Source organism: Neophocaena asiaeorientalis, unplaced genomic scaffold, assembly GCF_003031525.2.
Source record: "Neophocaena asiaeorientalis asiaeorientalis breed wild unplaced genomic scaffold, Neophocaena_asiaeorientalis_V1.1 scaffold218, whole genome shotgun sequence".
Taxonomy (NCBI): domain Eukaryota; kingdom Metazoa; phylum Chordata; class Mammalia; order Artiodactyla; family Phocoenidae; genus Neophocaena; species Neophocaena asiaeorientalis.
The window spans coordinates 12,981,704-12,999,598 of record NW_020172818.1 but is presented as its reverse complement, the minus strand read 5'-3'; the positions used below and the strand labels follow the sequence as shown (position 1 = coordinate 12,999,598).

Genomic DNA, 17,895 nt, shown 5'->3' with positions numbered 1-17,895 from the left:
GCAAATTAAAGAGAAAAATGATAGCTTACATTTTGTTGTTTACCGTGTATAAAATGATGTGGTATGTACAATAGAGTGCCACTAGTTCAGTATAGCAGCCACTAAGCTACATGTGGCCATCGCAGATACAGAACACTACCGTAGACAATGCAGATACAGAAATTTCTGTCGACACTGAATGTTCTGTTGGAAAGTGCTGATCTAGTGCACTCCGTACAATAACTCATGAAAAGAGTACTGTTAATATGAGCATTTTACTGATGAGGAAATTGAGGCTTAGGGAGAAATGATTTAAACAAAGTCACATAGCTAGAAAGCAGTGGAGCTGGGAATGAACTCAGGTAACCCACCGCCAGAGCCTGCACGCCTCCAAGCCAAGCACTTCTAAAAAGCCTGCCTGCCTTCTAAAGCAATCAAGAAGTTTAAAAGGCCAAACGGAAAAGTGAAAGGAAAGAGGTACACATTTCTGAGACTTTAAAAATCAACAACAAGGACCTACTTGTAGGGACCCTGTGTAGCACAGGGAACTCTGCTCAGTGTTATGTGGCAGCCTGGATGGGAAGGGAGTTTGGGGGAGAATGGATACATGTCTATGTATGGCTGAGTCGCTTTGCTCTGCACCTGAAACTATCACAACGTTGTTAATCAGCTATTCTCCAATAGAAACTAAAAAGTTGAAAAAAAATCAACAATGAAAAACTACTCTGCCTACAGCCTCTTAAAGCTTCTTGGTATTCAAGCATTTAGAAAGAAAAACCAGGAGAGTATCAAATTAAAGAGTGAACAGAGAAACTAAAAATAATAGAGATATCATTTTATCTTATCTTATAAAGATATCATCATATCTTTAGCCTTCACAGAATCCCTGTGATGTAACTGCTTCAGGGAACGGGGAAAGAAGACTTGAAGAGCTTAAGTAATATGGCCAACTACATATGTCCGTGGTGTAAAAGCTGAAATTTTATCCCTGGTCTCTCTGTCCCCAAAAACCTATGTTCTTTTTTCTGCTGTTGCATTTAGCCCTGTGGAATTCTGCTTTGATAACTGCAGAGAAGGATAACTGGTATTCCTGGGAGAGGCACCTAACATCTGTACATGTGCTAACTCTACTTTTACTAAGGAAAAGAAAGTAAATGTTCTGTCGTGCATTTATATGCTCAGACACAGACGTTTTTATTTTCTACTAAGTCCTGAATATGGAAAAACCAATAGTTAGAAATCAGTTATATGAAGTAATTGAGCTAACCAACCTCTCTCCTCCTCTAGGACAAGCTCGTGTGGAAGAGAGCATTCCTGGTCTGGGGGCTGTCTGTGCTGGCTGTGTTCAGCAGCATGTATTTTGGTTTCCCTGGGGCAGGAGGACTGTGCACGCTGGTCCTGGCTTTCCTTGCAGGCAAGGGATGGGCCAGCGCAAAGGTGAATTCATTTTAAGTTCTTCTGCTCATGATCACTTTCTGATCAGATTAATTTTTTCTTTCCAGATACTTTCTTAACATCAAATTAATGAAATTATTTAATCATAAAAGCTATTTTCTATACATCTGTAAATGTATGTCCAAGTTCACACACACACATCTTTTTCCCCTTACATACAAATCTAGAACTTAAGGTCTTTACTTAAAACATATTTACTGGGCTTCCCTGGTGGCGCGGTGGTTGAGAGTCCGCCTGCCGATGCAGGGGACGCGGGTTCGTGCCCCAGTCTGGGAAGATCCCACATGCCGCGGAGCGGCTGGGCCCGTGAGCCATGGCTGCTGAGCCTGTGGACTCTCAACCACTGCGCCACCAGGGAAGCCCTCCATTTTCTTTATAAACAAATTCATTTTGTTTTTGAAGTTATGAAAAGCCACAAGAAGATACATTGTGACTCTTCTCCCTTTCTTAAATTATATAATATGTAAGCCTATATCTGATGTTCAATTAGTCTAAAATGTTAAAGTCAAAATACAAATCATGGCTTTAGTCTTCAGTTTAGAAGTAAAAATAATTTGATAGAGAAAACTCTTTAGGACTTCTGCTCTCATTGGAGTTCTGAATACATGAAATATTTTTGAGGACCTTCCTTAAACAACAAAAGGCTAAGTAACCTATAAGTTAATATAGTTGAATTTTGTTCTTTACAACTGTGAGTATCAAAGTCTTAGTTTTAGCTACGATATACTCTAAAATTTAAATTCAAAAGTAAAATTTAAAGATACATGGAAGGGTGGCAACTGGACCTGTTGGGGCAGAACTAGTCATTGTCATTAAATGATAAAAGATCTTGGATGTTTTCTAATATAAACCTCTCATTTTGCAGATGAGAAAAATGAGGTGCTAAGGGCAAGTGGCTTGCAGTTAGTGGGTGGCAGAATTTGAACCTCATTCATCATCTGATTCCTTATGATGTAGAAACATAACTTTTTTCATGATAGAGGAATAGAATTATATAAAAAAATCAACAAATCCCCTCACAGATGCTGTCTTTATAAGCTAAGAGGAAATAGAATCTTCACCCTAATAAACATATCAGAAATCATAACTGAAGAAAATAGAGAAACAATGTAATCCTCCTTTGTCGGAATTCCATGCATATATGGAAGTGCATATCCTTAAGAACATGTAATTGTAAGGGTAAAAATGTGGTCCAAAAATATAGATTTAAAAAACAAAGTATTTATTTATTTATTTATTGGCTGCGTTGGGTCTTTGTTGCTGTGTGCGGGCTATTCTCTAGTTGCAGAGAGCTGGAGCTACTCCTCGTTGCAGTGTGCAGGCTTCTCACTGTGGTGGCTTCTCTTTATCGTGGAGCATGGGCTCTAGCCACGCGGGCTTCGGTAGTTGTGGCACACGGGCTCAGTAGTTGTGGCTCACGGGCTCAGTAGTGGCACACGGGCTTAGTTGCTCTGCGGCATGTGGGATCTTCACAGACCAGAGTTCGAACCCATGTCCCCTGCATTGGCAGGCGGATTCTTAACCCTGTGCCACCAGGGAAGTCCCCCAAAATAAAGATTCTTAATGGTGACTGAAAAAATCTGTTAAATGTAAATTCTTAGGTACTGTACTGGGTACTGCTAAATTGCCCTCCAAAAAAGCGTTGTCAGTTTGCTGTCCTACCAATTATTCAATCTTACAAATTGAATCTTACAAAGATTCAATTATACAATCTTACAAATACTTTACGTTGTTAAAACTTTTTGTGTTTTTTTTCAATGTGATTACCCCCTTTCCCCAAAATATGGTATATCATTTTAATTTGTGTTTCTCTAATTACTGAGTTTTAGTGTCTCAGGGTTTTTGCCTGTTTGTGTTTCTTCTTGTACAATTACTTGTGCATATGCATTGCCCATTTTTCTACTAGGGTCTCTATCTTTTTCTTATTGATTGGACATTGTCCCTTATTCTGTTACACGTAGTACAGTTATTTTCTCCTGGTTTGTCACTGTCTTTTTTATGGTTTATTTTGCCACAGACATTTTAGTTTTGCATGGTCAATTGTGTCAGTCTTTTCCTAGGATGTTTGCATTATGTGTTATAAAGTTATGCTTATATCAAATAGGGTCTCCTAAAGAAAGAGAAATCACATAGTAACTGGAATAGGGAAGTTTATTATTAACCATCCTGGGGATCAGTTAACAAGGGATTGGCTTGTAAGATGTAAAGAGACCCCTAAATAATATAGGAATAGCAGCTATAAACTCCTAGGGCTGAGATAAAGCACACCCTTCCACCTCTCCTGGTCACCTCACTACTCCCTCCCCCAGGGCTGAGAATCCAGACCTTGTTAGAGCCTTGGTTCACTGGGTGACACAGAAATCACCATGGTGCCCTACCTACAAAATTTACTAGAAATCTCCTCTCCAAACTTATAGGAAATCCACCCTCTAGGGTGCATGGGGAGGTATATGGCCCAAGGGAGGTGGCTACGAAACCACCCCAGGTGTAGGCTGGGGAAAGCTGCTAGCACCATGCACTGCAAGACCCTGGCACTGGAGAAGCCACCTGGACTGCAGGAGCCTTGTGCTGGAAGATCTTGCTGGGAAGAGGCACAGAAACCAGGAAGAGTTCCTTCTCTTGCAATGTATTTCAGCACCTTCTACTGACAATACTTAATATGGTACCAGCTGGCAAAGGTGAAATGTTTAAAGGGCCCAGCTCCATTTTCTGCAGAGAAACAAGGAAAGGCAGATTTGGAGCCAAAGGGCAGTAAATTAATAACTGGCACAGCACAGCACTTTGTTATACCTGGATTTTATCTTTGTGCGTGATTTGAGATATCCACAAACAGTATTTTTTTATAAAGAAAAAATTGGAAACAACTTAAAGGCCTATTGATAAAGAAATGATTGAATCAACTATGGTACTTCCATACCACAGATTACTATGCAGCAATTATGAGGTGAATATCTAGATATATGCACTGATATAACGTCTTTAAATCATATTGTTGAATGAAAATTAACAAAATTTTAAACTATGCAATAATGTAATAATAATATAGTTAATATAATATTATTCATTATAATACATACACACAGATTATGTATTCAGAAGCAGAAGTCCTAAGATTACTTTGTAAAACTCTTTATAATTAACATTTACTTGTAAACCAACACTAAAGTTCCTCATATATCTAAATTGTGTTAGAAATATCTTTGCGCAATATTTTGCTCTCTTCTAGCTAACTTCTTATTTGTAGATGCTACAGAGGTAAAGGCTATCTCAGGTCAAATTGACTCAAATTTCAAATTAGTAAAATTCTTAGAACTTCTAAATTCATATAATGAAAGTCTGTGTTTGTGTGTGTGTGTGTGTGTTCCTTTTAGGCAGATGTTGAAAAGGTTATAGCAGTTGCCTGGTTCATCTTTCAGCCCCTTCTCTTTGGACTGATTGGAGCAGAGGTAGCCATTACAGCTCTCAGACCAGAAACTGTAGGTAAGAATTTTACTAAAATCAACTCTTCTTATATTCAGTTGAAATATCTTTAGTAGGTATGTGTTCAGTGGTTCCCATTGTCACAATTATATAAAAAAGTAACGAGCTAAGTCTTTTAGAGCAGTTCGTTAGAAAATAATGTTTGTCAATCTAAGACAGTAAATTTTATACCTTTAAATATTGTTCCTTGTAAAGAAAAGTGACACTGCTGACTGCCATCAATAAAATGCAGGCCTTGAAAGAAAAAAAAAAAAAAATGCAGGCCTTAAAGTGTTTTTCCAAGGATAAAAATGTTCATCTAGCCTTACCCTGATCAAGGGCCAGAATTTTAAAGATAACTAGTGAGTTCTATAATAGGTACCCATAGAATAAAAATGTTTGTTCATTCATTCTTTTATTCATTCACACATTTGAAAGCCATTATGTTAAAACTCTCTTAATTCATAGCGCTTCACTTAAAAATTAATTTACACACATATACTCATTACTTCCTCCTTTCCTTGCATCACAGTATTCTTCTGTCCATACTAGGGATCCCATCCCCTGCCACCTCTTTCTGGATCTTACACATAGATTCTTCTCTTTTTCTTATACATCCTCAAATATCCTTGTCACAGTGTTCCTCTCTTCAGAAGTTAAACAGACTTTAATCTCTATTTTAAAATAATATCCTTCTATTCTGATACATGCTATAACATGGATGAACCTGGAAGACATTACACTAAGTAAAATAAGCCAATCATAGAAAGACAACTACTATGTGGAATCTAAAATATGGCACAAATGAACCTATCTACAAAACAAAAATAGACTCATATACATAGAGAACAGACTTGTGGTTGCCAAGGGGGAGGGAGGGACTGGGACTTCGGGGTTGGCAGATGCAAACTATTGCAAATAGAATAGGTAAACAGCAAGGCCCTACTGTATAGCACAGGGAACTATATTCATTATCCTGTGATAAACCATAATGGAAAAGAATATAAAAAGAAGAATGTCTGTATGTGTATAACTGAGTCACTTTGCTGTATAGCCAAGATTGGCACAGCATTGCAAATCAGCTCTACTTCAATAAAAAAAAAAAAAGAAAAGAAATCAACAAGATAGAAAACAATAGAGAAAATTAACAAGGTGCCCCCCCCCCCACAAAAAAAGACAGCTACTGTGTGATTCTACTTATATGAGTCAAATTCATAGAAATAGAGAGTAGAATGATGGTTGCCAGTGGTTTTGGGAAAGGGGAGATGGGGATTTGTTGTCTAATAGGTACAGAGTTTCAGTTTTACAAGATGAAAACGTTCTGGACATTTTTTGCACAAAAATGTAAATGTTTAACTTAATGCTTGCTGAACTGCACATTTTTAAATGATTAAGATGGTAATTTTTTATGTGTCTTTTATCACAATCAAAATTTAAATACACACACATATATTTATGAAAGATATATATATATCCTTCCTCCATTTCACTTCCCCCCTCACCTACCACTCTATCTCTCTATTTCTCTTTTCAAACTTTTCCAAAAGGGTGTCTGTATTCCCCTTTTCCATTTCAGTTCTCATTCCCTTCCTCAGTACATTTCAGTTTAGCTTCTGCCCCATCACACAACCAACCATGCTCCTACCAAGGTTATATTATTAAATCCACTGAATACTTACCAGTCTTTATTGCACTTGATCTCTCAGCAGCATTTGATACTACTGACCTCTTTAAAACACTTTCACATTGAAGTCTGAAATTTCATATTTTCCGGTGCCTTTTGAGTCTTTACCGTATGTGTGGCTTAAGTGCTGCTCCTCCTCAAAGTTCTTTCCAAAACCTTCTATGCTTCTCGCTCTTTTATCACTTCCTTGAGCTCATCTACACTCAGTGACTTTGATTATAAACTATGTAATTCCAAAATCTTTATCTCTAACTCTATAAATCCAGTGGCTGATTGGACATCACCACTTATAAATCCCACAAAACTTAAAACTCAGTGTGTCTAAAACTTCCTCTTCATCTTCTCCCCAAACCTTCAATGTTCCCTCCTGGGAATGGGATCATCTCTTTTGTATCTTGTACTTCAGCAACAAATATTTTTGAAAATCTGCCAACCTGGGAGAAATATCCTCCAACAAAAAGCCACAAAACTTTTCGGTAAAAAAAAATATTGCAGATTTACAGTAGAGCCTCCTGCAGTGTCTATCCCTTTTACCCAGCCTTTTGAACTTGACAAAGTTGTTTATCCTTTTTGAACTTCACTTTTTTCAACTGTAAAATGACAGGAATTACCCCACAGGTTGTAAGGATTAAGTAAAGTAATGCACTTAAAGCTTAGTACAGAACCTGGCACAGAGTAAATACTCAACAAATGTTACTTTAAAAAAAATCATCCTGTAACTTAGCAGTCACTTTAGCTGTGCCTTTCTCAGATTCCAGTAGCCTGCAGCGGCCAAGTCACAATCCTTTATTTTGCACTTCAGGATGAACTTAACTTTACCAGCAAAGGATTCTAAATGCTGACTGAATGCAGTAGCTGTATATTAAAACCAAGGCTAATGGGCTGTCAGTGTACACACCAGTACGATGAAACAGCTGTAGACTGCCACTGTCTGTTCTGATTGGTCACTGCCCAGTGAGCTCTGTTCTGATTGGCTGATTGCCCCCATAATGGCTCATAAATATTTTGAATATTGCCTCTGGTCTTATACTCTCTGTAAAGAATTCTCAACCACTTTGAGGAAAATAATAACTTTTTCCTCTTCTGTGCCCTCTTACCAGTATGCTTATACTGTACTTACCTTATAGTATATTAATTCGTTTTTTATGTTTCTGTCTTCCTCTGTCTTTGAAGTTCATAGAAGTAGAGTCTGTACATTATACATTTTCGGATACTAGTACCTAGTCCAGATCCTGCCATGCATAGTTATTGAATAAATTCTTGTTAAATAAATGCATGGAAGAAAGTGTGTTTCTTGCTAGAAAGCTTAAAAGAACATTCAAATCTCCTTTTAGAAATTAAAATATGTTTAATTTCTGTTTTCAGTTTAAGGGAATATTTTGGTTTCTCTCAGGGCAAATAAATCTTTTGCATTTTACTAAAAAAAAAAATTAAGGGGAAATACCTTCTTTTAAACAAGTGATCTGATTGATCCTTAATATTGATGTTTTGATAAATTATGCCTAGCCATTTTTGTCTTTTTAATTTTGTGAATGTTTTTAGACTTCTGTTGCAAGAGTTCTGAATCAGTAACCATGTGATTCAATTTTTCCCCCAGTATTTCGTTATGTCTAAAAACTGAGTATTTCTTACAGGCCTTTGTATTGCCACCCTGGGTACTGCAGTACTGATACGAATTTTGGCTACATATCTGATGGTGTGTTTTGCTGGTTTTAACTTTAAGGAAAAGATATTTATTTCTTTTGCATGGCTTCCAAAGGCCACAGTCCAGGTAATGATGGATTTTAATCCCTATTTCTATATGATACCTTGACATTTTTAATAAGAGGGCATGTTTAAATTTGGTGAAAATAAATAATTGAAGTTTGATTTATGATAAGATTTTATACTAATTTACTCTTTAAAAGTTTTATTTTTGGTATATTGATTCATTAAATATGACAGCTCATTAAATTTCCTTAGATCACCAGGGTGCAACTCAAAATCCAATAAATCCCTACACTACTAGAAAGCAGTAGTAAGTAGCAGGAGGGAAGAGTTGGAATTTTTGTCAGTCAGAGCTCTCTAGAATAACCCAAAGAGATAGTTATTAACTCTATTCATTTCAATATCTTCTAAGAAGAGAGTGAAACAGAAATAGCATAGCCCATCTTAGTATTTGGAAATACTTCAATGTCTATATGATTGATGATCAGTTAGGCTTGACCACAGTCTTTAATATAGAAAGATTTATTGAGAAATAACTCAGAAGATGCTTTATTTCCTAGATTATTAGTTGATATTAAATTTTCAAACCACCTGAACCTCCTGACAAACATCTCAATCACATGACCCAAAATTTGTACACTCTAATAAACAAAGCAGTAACCAATAGGTACTCGAAATGGTTGAGTAGCATACCTATAGGTATACCTATAGTATAGGTAGCATACCTATAATTGCTCATTAAATTAGAACTGTATAGATCATCATTTGTTGCAAATGTAATATATCCCTCCCTGATTGTATTGTGTATTCTCCAACTAATTACAACAAATAAGATTGAATTGTTTCATCCTTGATTATTTTGCAATTATTTAAATGTGTAAATTTCTGTTTCATGAAATGAAAATTAGGTGTTCTTAATTTAGGAAGCTTTGAGGGGTTCAATGTGCTCCTCTGTAACTATATGCCAGATTTTGTGTGGCTATTGGATTGGGGCATTTTTCCAGAGAAGTTTTTCTTTCCATCAGACTTTCAAAGGTGTCTGAGACATAGGGGCTAAGAATGCTGTGAGGTTAATAGAGCACAGTAAGTTGAACAGTTTCTCCCTCACAGTATCTCCAGCCTCCACACTACTTTCAGTAACTTTAGTAGGTAGATATCAAAATAATCGCTCTAGTAGCTTTAGTATGAAAGATTTGTTTCTAACATCAAAATTTGAAATACGGCACTTTCCTGCTATGAAAACAAATTTTAAAATGAGAAATTATCTAGGATGTCTTGAATAATGCATGTTCTCAAAGCAAGTATTGTATACAATTTTTTTTTCTTCTTTTGCTACTGCACAAGAAACAAGACTTTCTTATATATTTTTTCCATATTAGTGTTCTTTAAACTTTTTTGTCTATGACCTACTATAAGAAATATATATATATATATTTTTTAATATTTATTTATTTATTTTTTGTCTGTGTCAGGTCTTAGTTGTGGCACATGAGATCTTTCATTGTGGCACGCAGGCTCCTTGTTGCCGTTCGCAGGCTTCTCTCTAGTTGTGGTGCACGGGCTTAGTTGCCCCGCGGCATGTGGGATCTTAGTTCCCCGACCAGAGATCAAACTGGCATCCCCTGAGTTGCAAGACGGATTCTTAACCACTAGGCCACCAGGGGAGTCCCGGAAATATATTTTAAATGACAACTTAGCAAACAGACAAACCCCCAAACGTACACACACATACACATATATACACAACGACAGAGAGCTGAAAGAGAAATATACATCATAATGTGTGCAGTTCTTGCTGAGAATTCATGAAATGTTGAATTAGTTGTGGCACAAGCCATAGCAAAGAGCCCTCAAACACGAGGACTAAATGAGATAGATTTTTATTTCTCTCTAACCAGCAGTGCAGCATGGGAATTCCAGAGCTGGCAGGGTAACTGCTGTCCTCAGCGTATGCCTTTCAACCATGAGTCCAACTTTCACTGTTTGTCATCCAATGGGAAGGGGGAAAGAATAAGGTGCAAGTGTCCATTTCTTTTCAGGGAACAGTTACAAGAAGCATTTATCATTTCTGCTCACCTCTTAATGGCCAGAACTTAGATACATAGCTTCAACTAGTTGCAAAGAAGACTGGGAAAAAAGTCTGTATTTGGACAGCAATGTGACCAGCTAAACTCAGGAGTTCTATTATAGAAGGGGAAAGAGGCATTCAGATATTTGTGGTCAATGAGTCGTCTCTGCCATTGTGTCTCATCCACACTGATATTTTCTCTTCTGTTTCATTGCTATGTTCTGGGCCAATAAGAGGATAACCAGATTGATTAATGTATTTTCCCCATGTGCATTTTGTCTCTAAGAGTTTTCATCATACTTCCCAGTAGATAAATTTTAAGCAAAACATTTCACCAACTCCTAAGGCAAAGAGTTAATCAAATTCCTAATAAGGTTAACTTCAAGTTTCAAAGGTACCTACCACTTTTAAGTTTCTTGATGTTTAACATTTAGCTTAGGCTCTACAGCAATATTCTTATGTTTTTTCATGTAAAATTTCACCATCTTCCAGTAAGTTTCACTGCATTTTTTCATCTTGTCCTTTCTTAATTCCAAATTCCTAAAGACAAAAGAATGAGATGACCATTCAGTAACTTTCAACTTTACTCAAGAGGAATTTAGTATAGAGAATCTTGTTATAGTTAATTAATATCCTAAGTCTGTATTTGCCTTGTGTTCTGAAAAAAAATTGCCTGATATTTTTGTAAGTTTACCTTATGCAAATAGGTATATATGAATCATCATTCTTTCCCTCTGCAAGGGCAGGGAGAGCTTTTAGATCATTAAAATCAACTGTAGTACACTTTGAAAGAAGACTAATAGAACTTTGTCAGTTGAGCAAAAGAACAAGAAATTTGTTTTTGCAAATGATAAAATAATGAACCTTTCTTTCTATGTGCTTGTCTTATCATGCTTCCAACTTTACCTTTAAACTTTTATAGGCTGCAATAGGATCTGTGGCTTTGGACACAGCAAGATCACATGGAGAGAAACAGTTAGAAGGATATGGAATGGATGTGTTGACAGTGGCATTTTTGGCCATCCTCATCACAGCCCCAATTGGAAGTCTACTTATTGGTTTGCTAGGCCCCAGACTTCTCCAGAAAGCTGAACATCAGAATAAAGAAGAAGAAGATGAAGGAGAGACTTCTATACAGGTTTAGAGGTGAAAAGAGAGAATGCCGAATATAGTCATCAGAAAGCTGCTCTCGGAGGCTACTTTTATCAACTAGCAGAGGCTACTTTTATCCATATGGATATTGACATATGTAATGTTTAAGCTTAAAATGTACTAGAACCAAGTGTGGCTATTTCTCTAAACAGCATTTTTAGCCATTACCCTTTCCATCTGGGGGGGATGGGGGTAATGTTCTACATCTCCAACCTGATCTCTACCTTCTTTTTTTTTTCACACACTATTCATCATTATATCTTAATTTTTATAGGGACATATACACTTGAATGTACTACCACAATTTAATTTCAGTGTCCCGTTCTGCTAACCAACAGCTTGCTCTGACTTACTATTACCATCACAGTTTCACGGTTCATGGTCACCTGGCCTCTCATGCCTTGAATTACTTTGGGCTCCTCTTTTCTTTTTTTAAAATACCATACCACAATCCCTCATCAATTTCTATCAATCTCTACACCAGCCTCATGAATATCATATTAATCAGGGTAAGGTAAGCTGCTATAATGAAGAAACGGAAAATGAAATACTTACATAGAGAAATTTATTTCCCTCTTATGAAACCAGCTGACAGTGTTACTCTGCTCATGCAGTCTACTCAGAGACCCATGTCCTTCTGTCTTGAGGCTGTGCCATGCCCTAGCTTAGGACAAAGGTTAAAGATGTCTGTCCCCTTTCTAATCCTCAGGAAGAAGGAAAGAAGAAAGTCCAAGGCAAGCAATTTATTTTTAAGGACGTGCTGTGGAGTTGGACACATCTCTCCTCTTACATAATGTTAGTGAAGCCCACACCCCGCTGTGAGGAGGCTGAGAAAGTGTCTCTCACTAAGCATTCACATCCTGGGCGATGGGCAGATCAGATTGGAGAGCCAGAAGTACCATTGTGTTGGGTGTTGCCATCACCTAATAGCATCTTCTTGCAGGTTAACAAGGACTATCTAAAGTTAGTAACTTTAACCAAAAGAGTGACTTCTGTGGCAGGAATTTCAGGGATTGCCAACATGCTAGTAGAGAAGATAAGAAGAAAGGCTTATCTGCAAAAGTCACATTTTATCCCACTTAATCAACAGAACGTCTCTGCTTTTGTGTGTCACCCATTAAGTTCCTCTACTCTAGGTCAACTCCTGCCTAGTTGTTAGAATAATCATGTTTAAATAAACATGTCATTAGACTACCTAAGGGTCTGATTTATTAGCAGACAAACATATGAACAAACTGTAAAAAGGGATATAAGTGCTCTGACAGAAGTGCGAATAGGGTACATACACCCTTCATTTAGTTGTTAGACTAACATCTCATATTGAACTAATCTTATCATTAGACTACTGTTCCAGCCCCTTCCACCATGACATTCACCTCTGTTCAAAACTAGCTTAATTTTTATTAAGCTAACATACTACGAAGCCATAGAATCTTCATTTTTATGTCAGCCTGACTCTGGTTACTTTCTGGGACTGTATTCCCTTAGTGTTTATGTTCTCAATTTGGACTGGATTAATATATACCAAAGTTCAGATGGATGAACTTCCTTGGCCAGGTGCACCTTGGTGGTAGCACCATAAACGTAATGCTCACCTGGTCCTCTACTTTCACAAGCTCTGAAACTAGATTCATCCAACAAATACTTACTGAAAGCCTTTGGTGACCCAGGCACATCATGAAGACTAATATTGTTTCCATCTTTAAGGATCTGACAGTCTGATAGAGGAGAGCAACCACTAAACAAGAGATTGCAAAACAGTATGATACGTGCCATGATGCAGGAAGTAGAGGGGCGCCAGGGAGCTCGTAGCAGGAGCACCTTATCAATCCAGGGGGAGGTGCAGTTTAGACACAGCCTCCAGAGAAAGTAGGACTAGGGTTAGGACATGGGGGATGATTAGGACTTAGCAAAAGGCACGTGAGGCCCAAGGGTGCTGCAGTCAGCGCTGGTTCCCATGTTCACCAGTAGCTCTTCTCCATGTAACAGGCTTTGAATACTTTTTAACTAATACAAAATACAGTTAGTATAAGTAAGTGAGAATGTTGTTATAAATATTCCAGGCCCCAGAGAAGAATTAGAAATGGAAATTTACAGAATGTAGAAATAGTTGAAGAGCACAGTAAGCCACTGCCATAGCCTATGCCATTTTCAGAGCATGCAGCTACTTCCTCCCTCTACTCTACACCCAAATCTCTATGGCTCTCTGTCCAGTATTGGTCTCTGCAGGGCTCACCATGAAGTCTCAGGTTTGTCACCACATTGTAAGTCACAGCTCTTGACTTGGCTGGTGAACTCAGAGTTAATTTGATACAGTGTTGACTCAAGCCAACCAAACTTACTCCACCCACCCAACCACAGACAGGAGCCATTACTCTAACCTCTGGGTGCCTGGAAGAACGGTGTATGTACCCTATACATACTTCTGTCATAGTACTTATAGTCCTTTTTTCAGTTTGTTTATATGTTTGTCTCCTATTAAATTAACCCCTGAGGGGTGGGAACCTTATCTTGGTCATCTCTGAATCCTCAGCAGTTTGCACAGGGCATGGAGCACAGTGGGCATTTAGTAAATTTTTATTAACTGAGTCAGTGAGGAGATTCTCTTTCAGTATCGGAAAACTACCTGCCACATAACAGTTTAGATGTTAGTCTTCTTAGTCTACTTGGGCTACTACAACAAAATACCATAGACTGAGTGGCTTAAACAACAGATATTTATTTTCTCACAGTTCTGGAGGCTGGAAGTCAAACGTGAAAGTTGCCAGCATGATCAGGCTCTAATGAGGGCTCTCTTCGTAGCATGCTAATAACCTCCTTCTCGCTGGGTCCTCACAGGGTGGGGTGAAAAAATGGGGATGGAAGAGAGTGTGCAAGCTCCCTGGTGTCTCTTCTTATAAAGGCACTAATCCCACCATGAGGGCTCTACCCTCATGATCTTATCCAATCTAATTACCTCTTAAAGTCCCCATCTCCAAATGCCATCACATTGGGGGGTTATGGCTTCAACTTATGAATTTGGTGGGGGGATACAATTCAGTGCACAGCAAAGGTGTCATACTTCCAAGGACAGTGCTAAACAAACACTATAAATTCATGTTCTTCAAGATGCCTATTTTTCCTAGGGTTGGTGCCATCAATCTCCCCTTTGAGAAGTGTTTGTTTATTGTCTGTTTGTTTGTCTTTAGGCAGACCGATTAGGCTTCAGCTCTTCAAGTTATTTTCACAGTCCAGTGTTTTTCTCTCTGGTATTAACTCCATAACATCGATTGGACTTTAATGTTCTCAAAATGTCCTCAGTCTTATGTTTGCAAGTGATCTCATCCATTACATTCTTTAAAAATGGTACTGATTATTTTTGTCTGATTACAAAATAATACATTTTCATTGCAGAAAATTTAGAACACAGAAAAGAACAAGAAAGAAAACTGAAACTAATGTAAACACCCATTTTATTTTGATTCTTTTAAATTTTACTCTTAATGTAAACATCCATTTTATTTTGATTCTTTTAAATTTTACTCTTGCAGTTCTGGGGGTTGTCTTATTTTCAGAACGATATATCATCCACCAAATTCGTTGGGTGAAAGCCAACATAAATACATTTGACCTCTGGGAAGGCATATAGATTGAAGAATTTTTGTTGTATATGATGAATCCTAAGCCTTCCAAAAAATAATTTATTCACCTGGTAATATTCAGATATTCATTTTGCAATGAATAAAACAGATAAATCCCTGCCTTTATGGAGTTATGTTCTAAAATCCATTCATTCACTCACTCAGAATACACTTGTAACTTGGCTACTATGTGCCAGTTTTGCTAGGTGCTGGGGAATACAGTGATGAAGAAGATATTCAAGGGTTCTGTTTAATGGAACTTGAATTCTAGTGGGAGATTGACTCTGAGGGGAATACAAATGTGAATAAGATACTTGCCTTCAAGAACCTTACAAGGAAGCAAGATGTGTACAAATAGCTGTAACCCAAATGAATGATTCAAAACTGTTCTCAGTGAGGAAAACTTCTTAAAGGAGGTGATACTTGAACCGGACTTTGAAGAAAGGATATGATTTGGATTGATGAGTTGATATTAGGGAGTAAAGCGAAGAAGGGAACAGCTAGGTACAGGGCTGGCATATTAGCCAAGTGTGAAAACAGTAAAGCCTGGGGTAAATGGCCGACACTTAAGGTTGATAACGGGAACTAGTGAGAGGTAAGACTGGAAAAGAAAATTGGCACTTAAATCACACCAAATAGATCATTGGCCAAATTTCTATTTTTATTGAAGTGCTTTCAGAAGTACAGAACCATTTATACAGAAGATATTTTTGAAACTACTTTCATACCCAATTTAGTAAAAACTGCTGTAATGAATAAGGTTCTCTTTGTTCCTCAAAAGTTTTGTGTTTTTTTTTGCTTTTAATGGCATTGTTGCAAATATAACCAATTTAATTGCTATGAACTTACTATTGACTTTTTTTACCAAAAAAGCTTCAGATGTTTCTTTAGCTGCTTTTTAAGTGATTAAGTTTGTATTATATTGTCTTTAAATAAATGAAGGACATTATTTTTGAAATGTTTCAGGACATTATATTTCTATATGAATAATTTAGTTCTCTGTAACAGATGGGAATTGCTTCGTGCCATTTTGGGAGCAAGTGATATCACATGCTTTAGTTGACTAACTCAAATTAAATATGGCCTGAGCCCTCTGACCTGGTGAGAATTCTGAAACTCTGTTTGTTGATGTGCTCTCCATCTTCCTTAAATTGACCCTAAAGCATTTGACCTCCAGCAGTCCATTGCATCTGGGGCACAGAGCAGTGTCCTGGAGGCCAGCAGATTCCTCTCAAAGGTCCTTCTTCCCAGCTCTACCATTTGTTCTTCATCCCAGTATCCTTGGGGATCTCCTTGCTTTTCCCTTCCCTACCGTGAGAACAAAGCATTTCCTTAACCCTATGATCACAAAAGACCTTGTCTACTCTCCTAAAACAAGGAAGAAAATGACTTTAAATCCTTGCTGAGCTGTCTACACCATGCTGAAAGTGGGAAGGGGTTACAATAAAAAGAGAATTTTTACTCAGTCGCCCCAAAAAGAGTTATAATTTGAATGAGATCTTAAATGATAAATAAGAAAAGGAGAGAGGGAACACTCCGCATAGACGGAATGACTTTAGAAAAAACATGGGGTCAAAAAGGAATACAGCGTGTGCAGGAGAAAAAGTTGTTTGGAGTATCAGGAAAAAAAAACAGGAAAGGTCAGTTTGTCTTTCTAAGAAGTTTAGACTTTCTCCAATAACAGTTGTTTTCGTCTATATACTAGGAAGCTTGGGGATTCCATAGAGGAAACTTGAAGTCCACCTTTGGCACTGAGAACCCAAAGCTTCTGGGCCCACCTTAAACCAGAGCAGTTCTGCTTTCATTGTTTCATATGAAGATTTCCACGTAAGATTTCATGGTGCCGGGGACAAAACAAAACAAAGGTTTTACACTGATAACAGAATATCGTCTGTTTACTTTGTATCAAGCCCTGTTTCAGACACTTACCATGCATCAATTCATTTAGTCTCACAACACCACCACATCTTTTACAGATAAGAAAACCCAAAACTCAGGGAGATTATGTATTTGCCTGTGATCCCAAAGCTACAAAGTGGCAGTGCTGAAATTTGAGCGCAGTCCTGACCCCAGAGACTATGTTATTTTAAGACTGCACTATATTTAAGTTGACGTAAGAGGAAATATGATCTGAGTTTGACAAGTTACTTCTGGCATGCGCAGCCCCTGGCGCTGCTTTTTGGCTAATGCCCCTCCGAAGTCAACTCCGTCCCTTGACTTTTACAACACAATAGGTCAGTGTTCTGAGACATGGAAAGGAAAGGGTTGAATAGACTGAAAACACACCGGGCGGTCGCGGAGAACACCAGAACCCTCCGGTGCCGGGGCCTGGGGAGACCATGACGCCACTTAGACGCGTCAGCCCCGCCCCGCCGCCGCCAGCCCACTCGTTGCCATTAGCCCCGCCCCGCCGTCGTCAGCCCCGCCCAGAGGCCGCTGTCCCGCAGCCCACTGCGCTCACCGAGGTGCAGCCAACCGTACCCCAGAGCTGCGCGTGGGCTTTGCGGCGGTTGCTGGGCGCCAGGGCTGCTCCCGCGGCAGCGGCGGATGCTAAAGGAATTGTATGTACGGCCTATTTGTCTTTATTCTCCCCTTTGGCACTAGTCCCCTGTCTCCCGCGGTCTTTCCTCTCTGGTAGCCCCCAGGAACGCCTTTCCGTCCCCTTCAGTTCTAGGGAGCGTAGTTCTAGGGGGCTTCTTTGCCCGGCGCTGGGGAAACAGTCACAGACCTCTTTCTCTTCCTCTCCCTGACTCGTGTCTTTACTCCCTCAT

The 17,895-nt window shown here is 38.4% G+C and overlaps 2 protein-coding genes across 10 annotated transcripts in view; both read left to right on the top strand.

Annotated features, from left to right (window-relative positions):
- Window positions 1-16,186, top strand: part of SLC9B2 (solute carrier family 9 member B2) — a 47,828-nt gene extending 31,642 nt beyond the window's left edge. For 4 of the 9 annotated variants that reach the window (XM_024741755.1, XM_024741753.1, XM_024741754.1 and 1 more), the window contains 4 exons: window positions 1,267-1,416; window positions 4,806-4,914; window positions 8,212-8,348; window positions 11,275-16,186. In XM_024741755.1, the coding sequence (XP_024597523.1) occupies window positions 1,267-1,416; window positions 4,806-4,914; window positions 8,212-8,348; window positions 11,275-11,496 (618 nt within the window). In that variant the 3' untranslated portion in view covers window positions 11,497-16,186. The other 5 variants (XM_024741750.1, XM_024741751.1, XM_024741752.1 and 2 more) reach the window with 3 other exon arrangements.
- A 1,391-nt stretch (window positions 16,187-17,577) lies between these two features.
- The window catches only part of SLC9B1 (solute carrier family 9 member B1), a 58,593-nt gene continuing 58,275 nt past the window's right edge, over window positions 17,578-17,895 (top strand). The window contains exon 1 of the mRNA XM_024741825.1: window positions 17,578-17,685. Within this exon, the coding sequence (XP_024597593.1) occupies window positions 17,672-17,685 (14 nt within the window). The 5' untranslated portion in view covers window positions 17,578-17,671. The remainder of the gene's footprint in view (window positions 17,686-17,895) is intronic.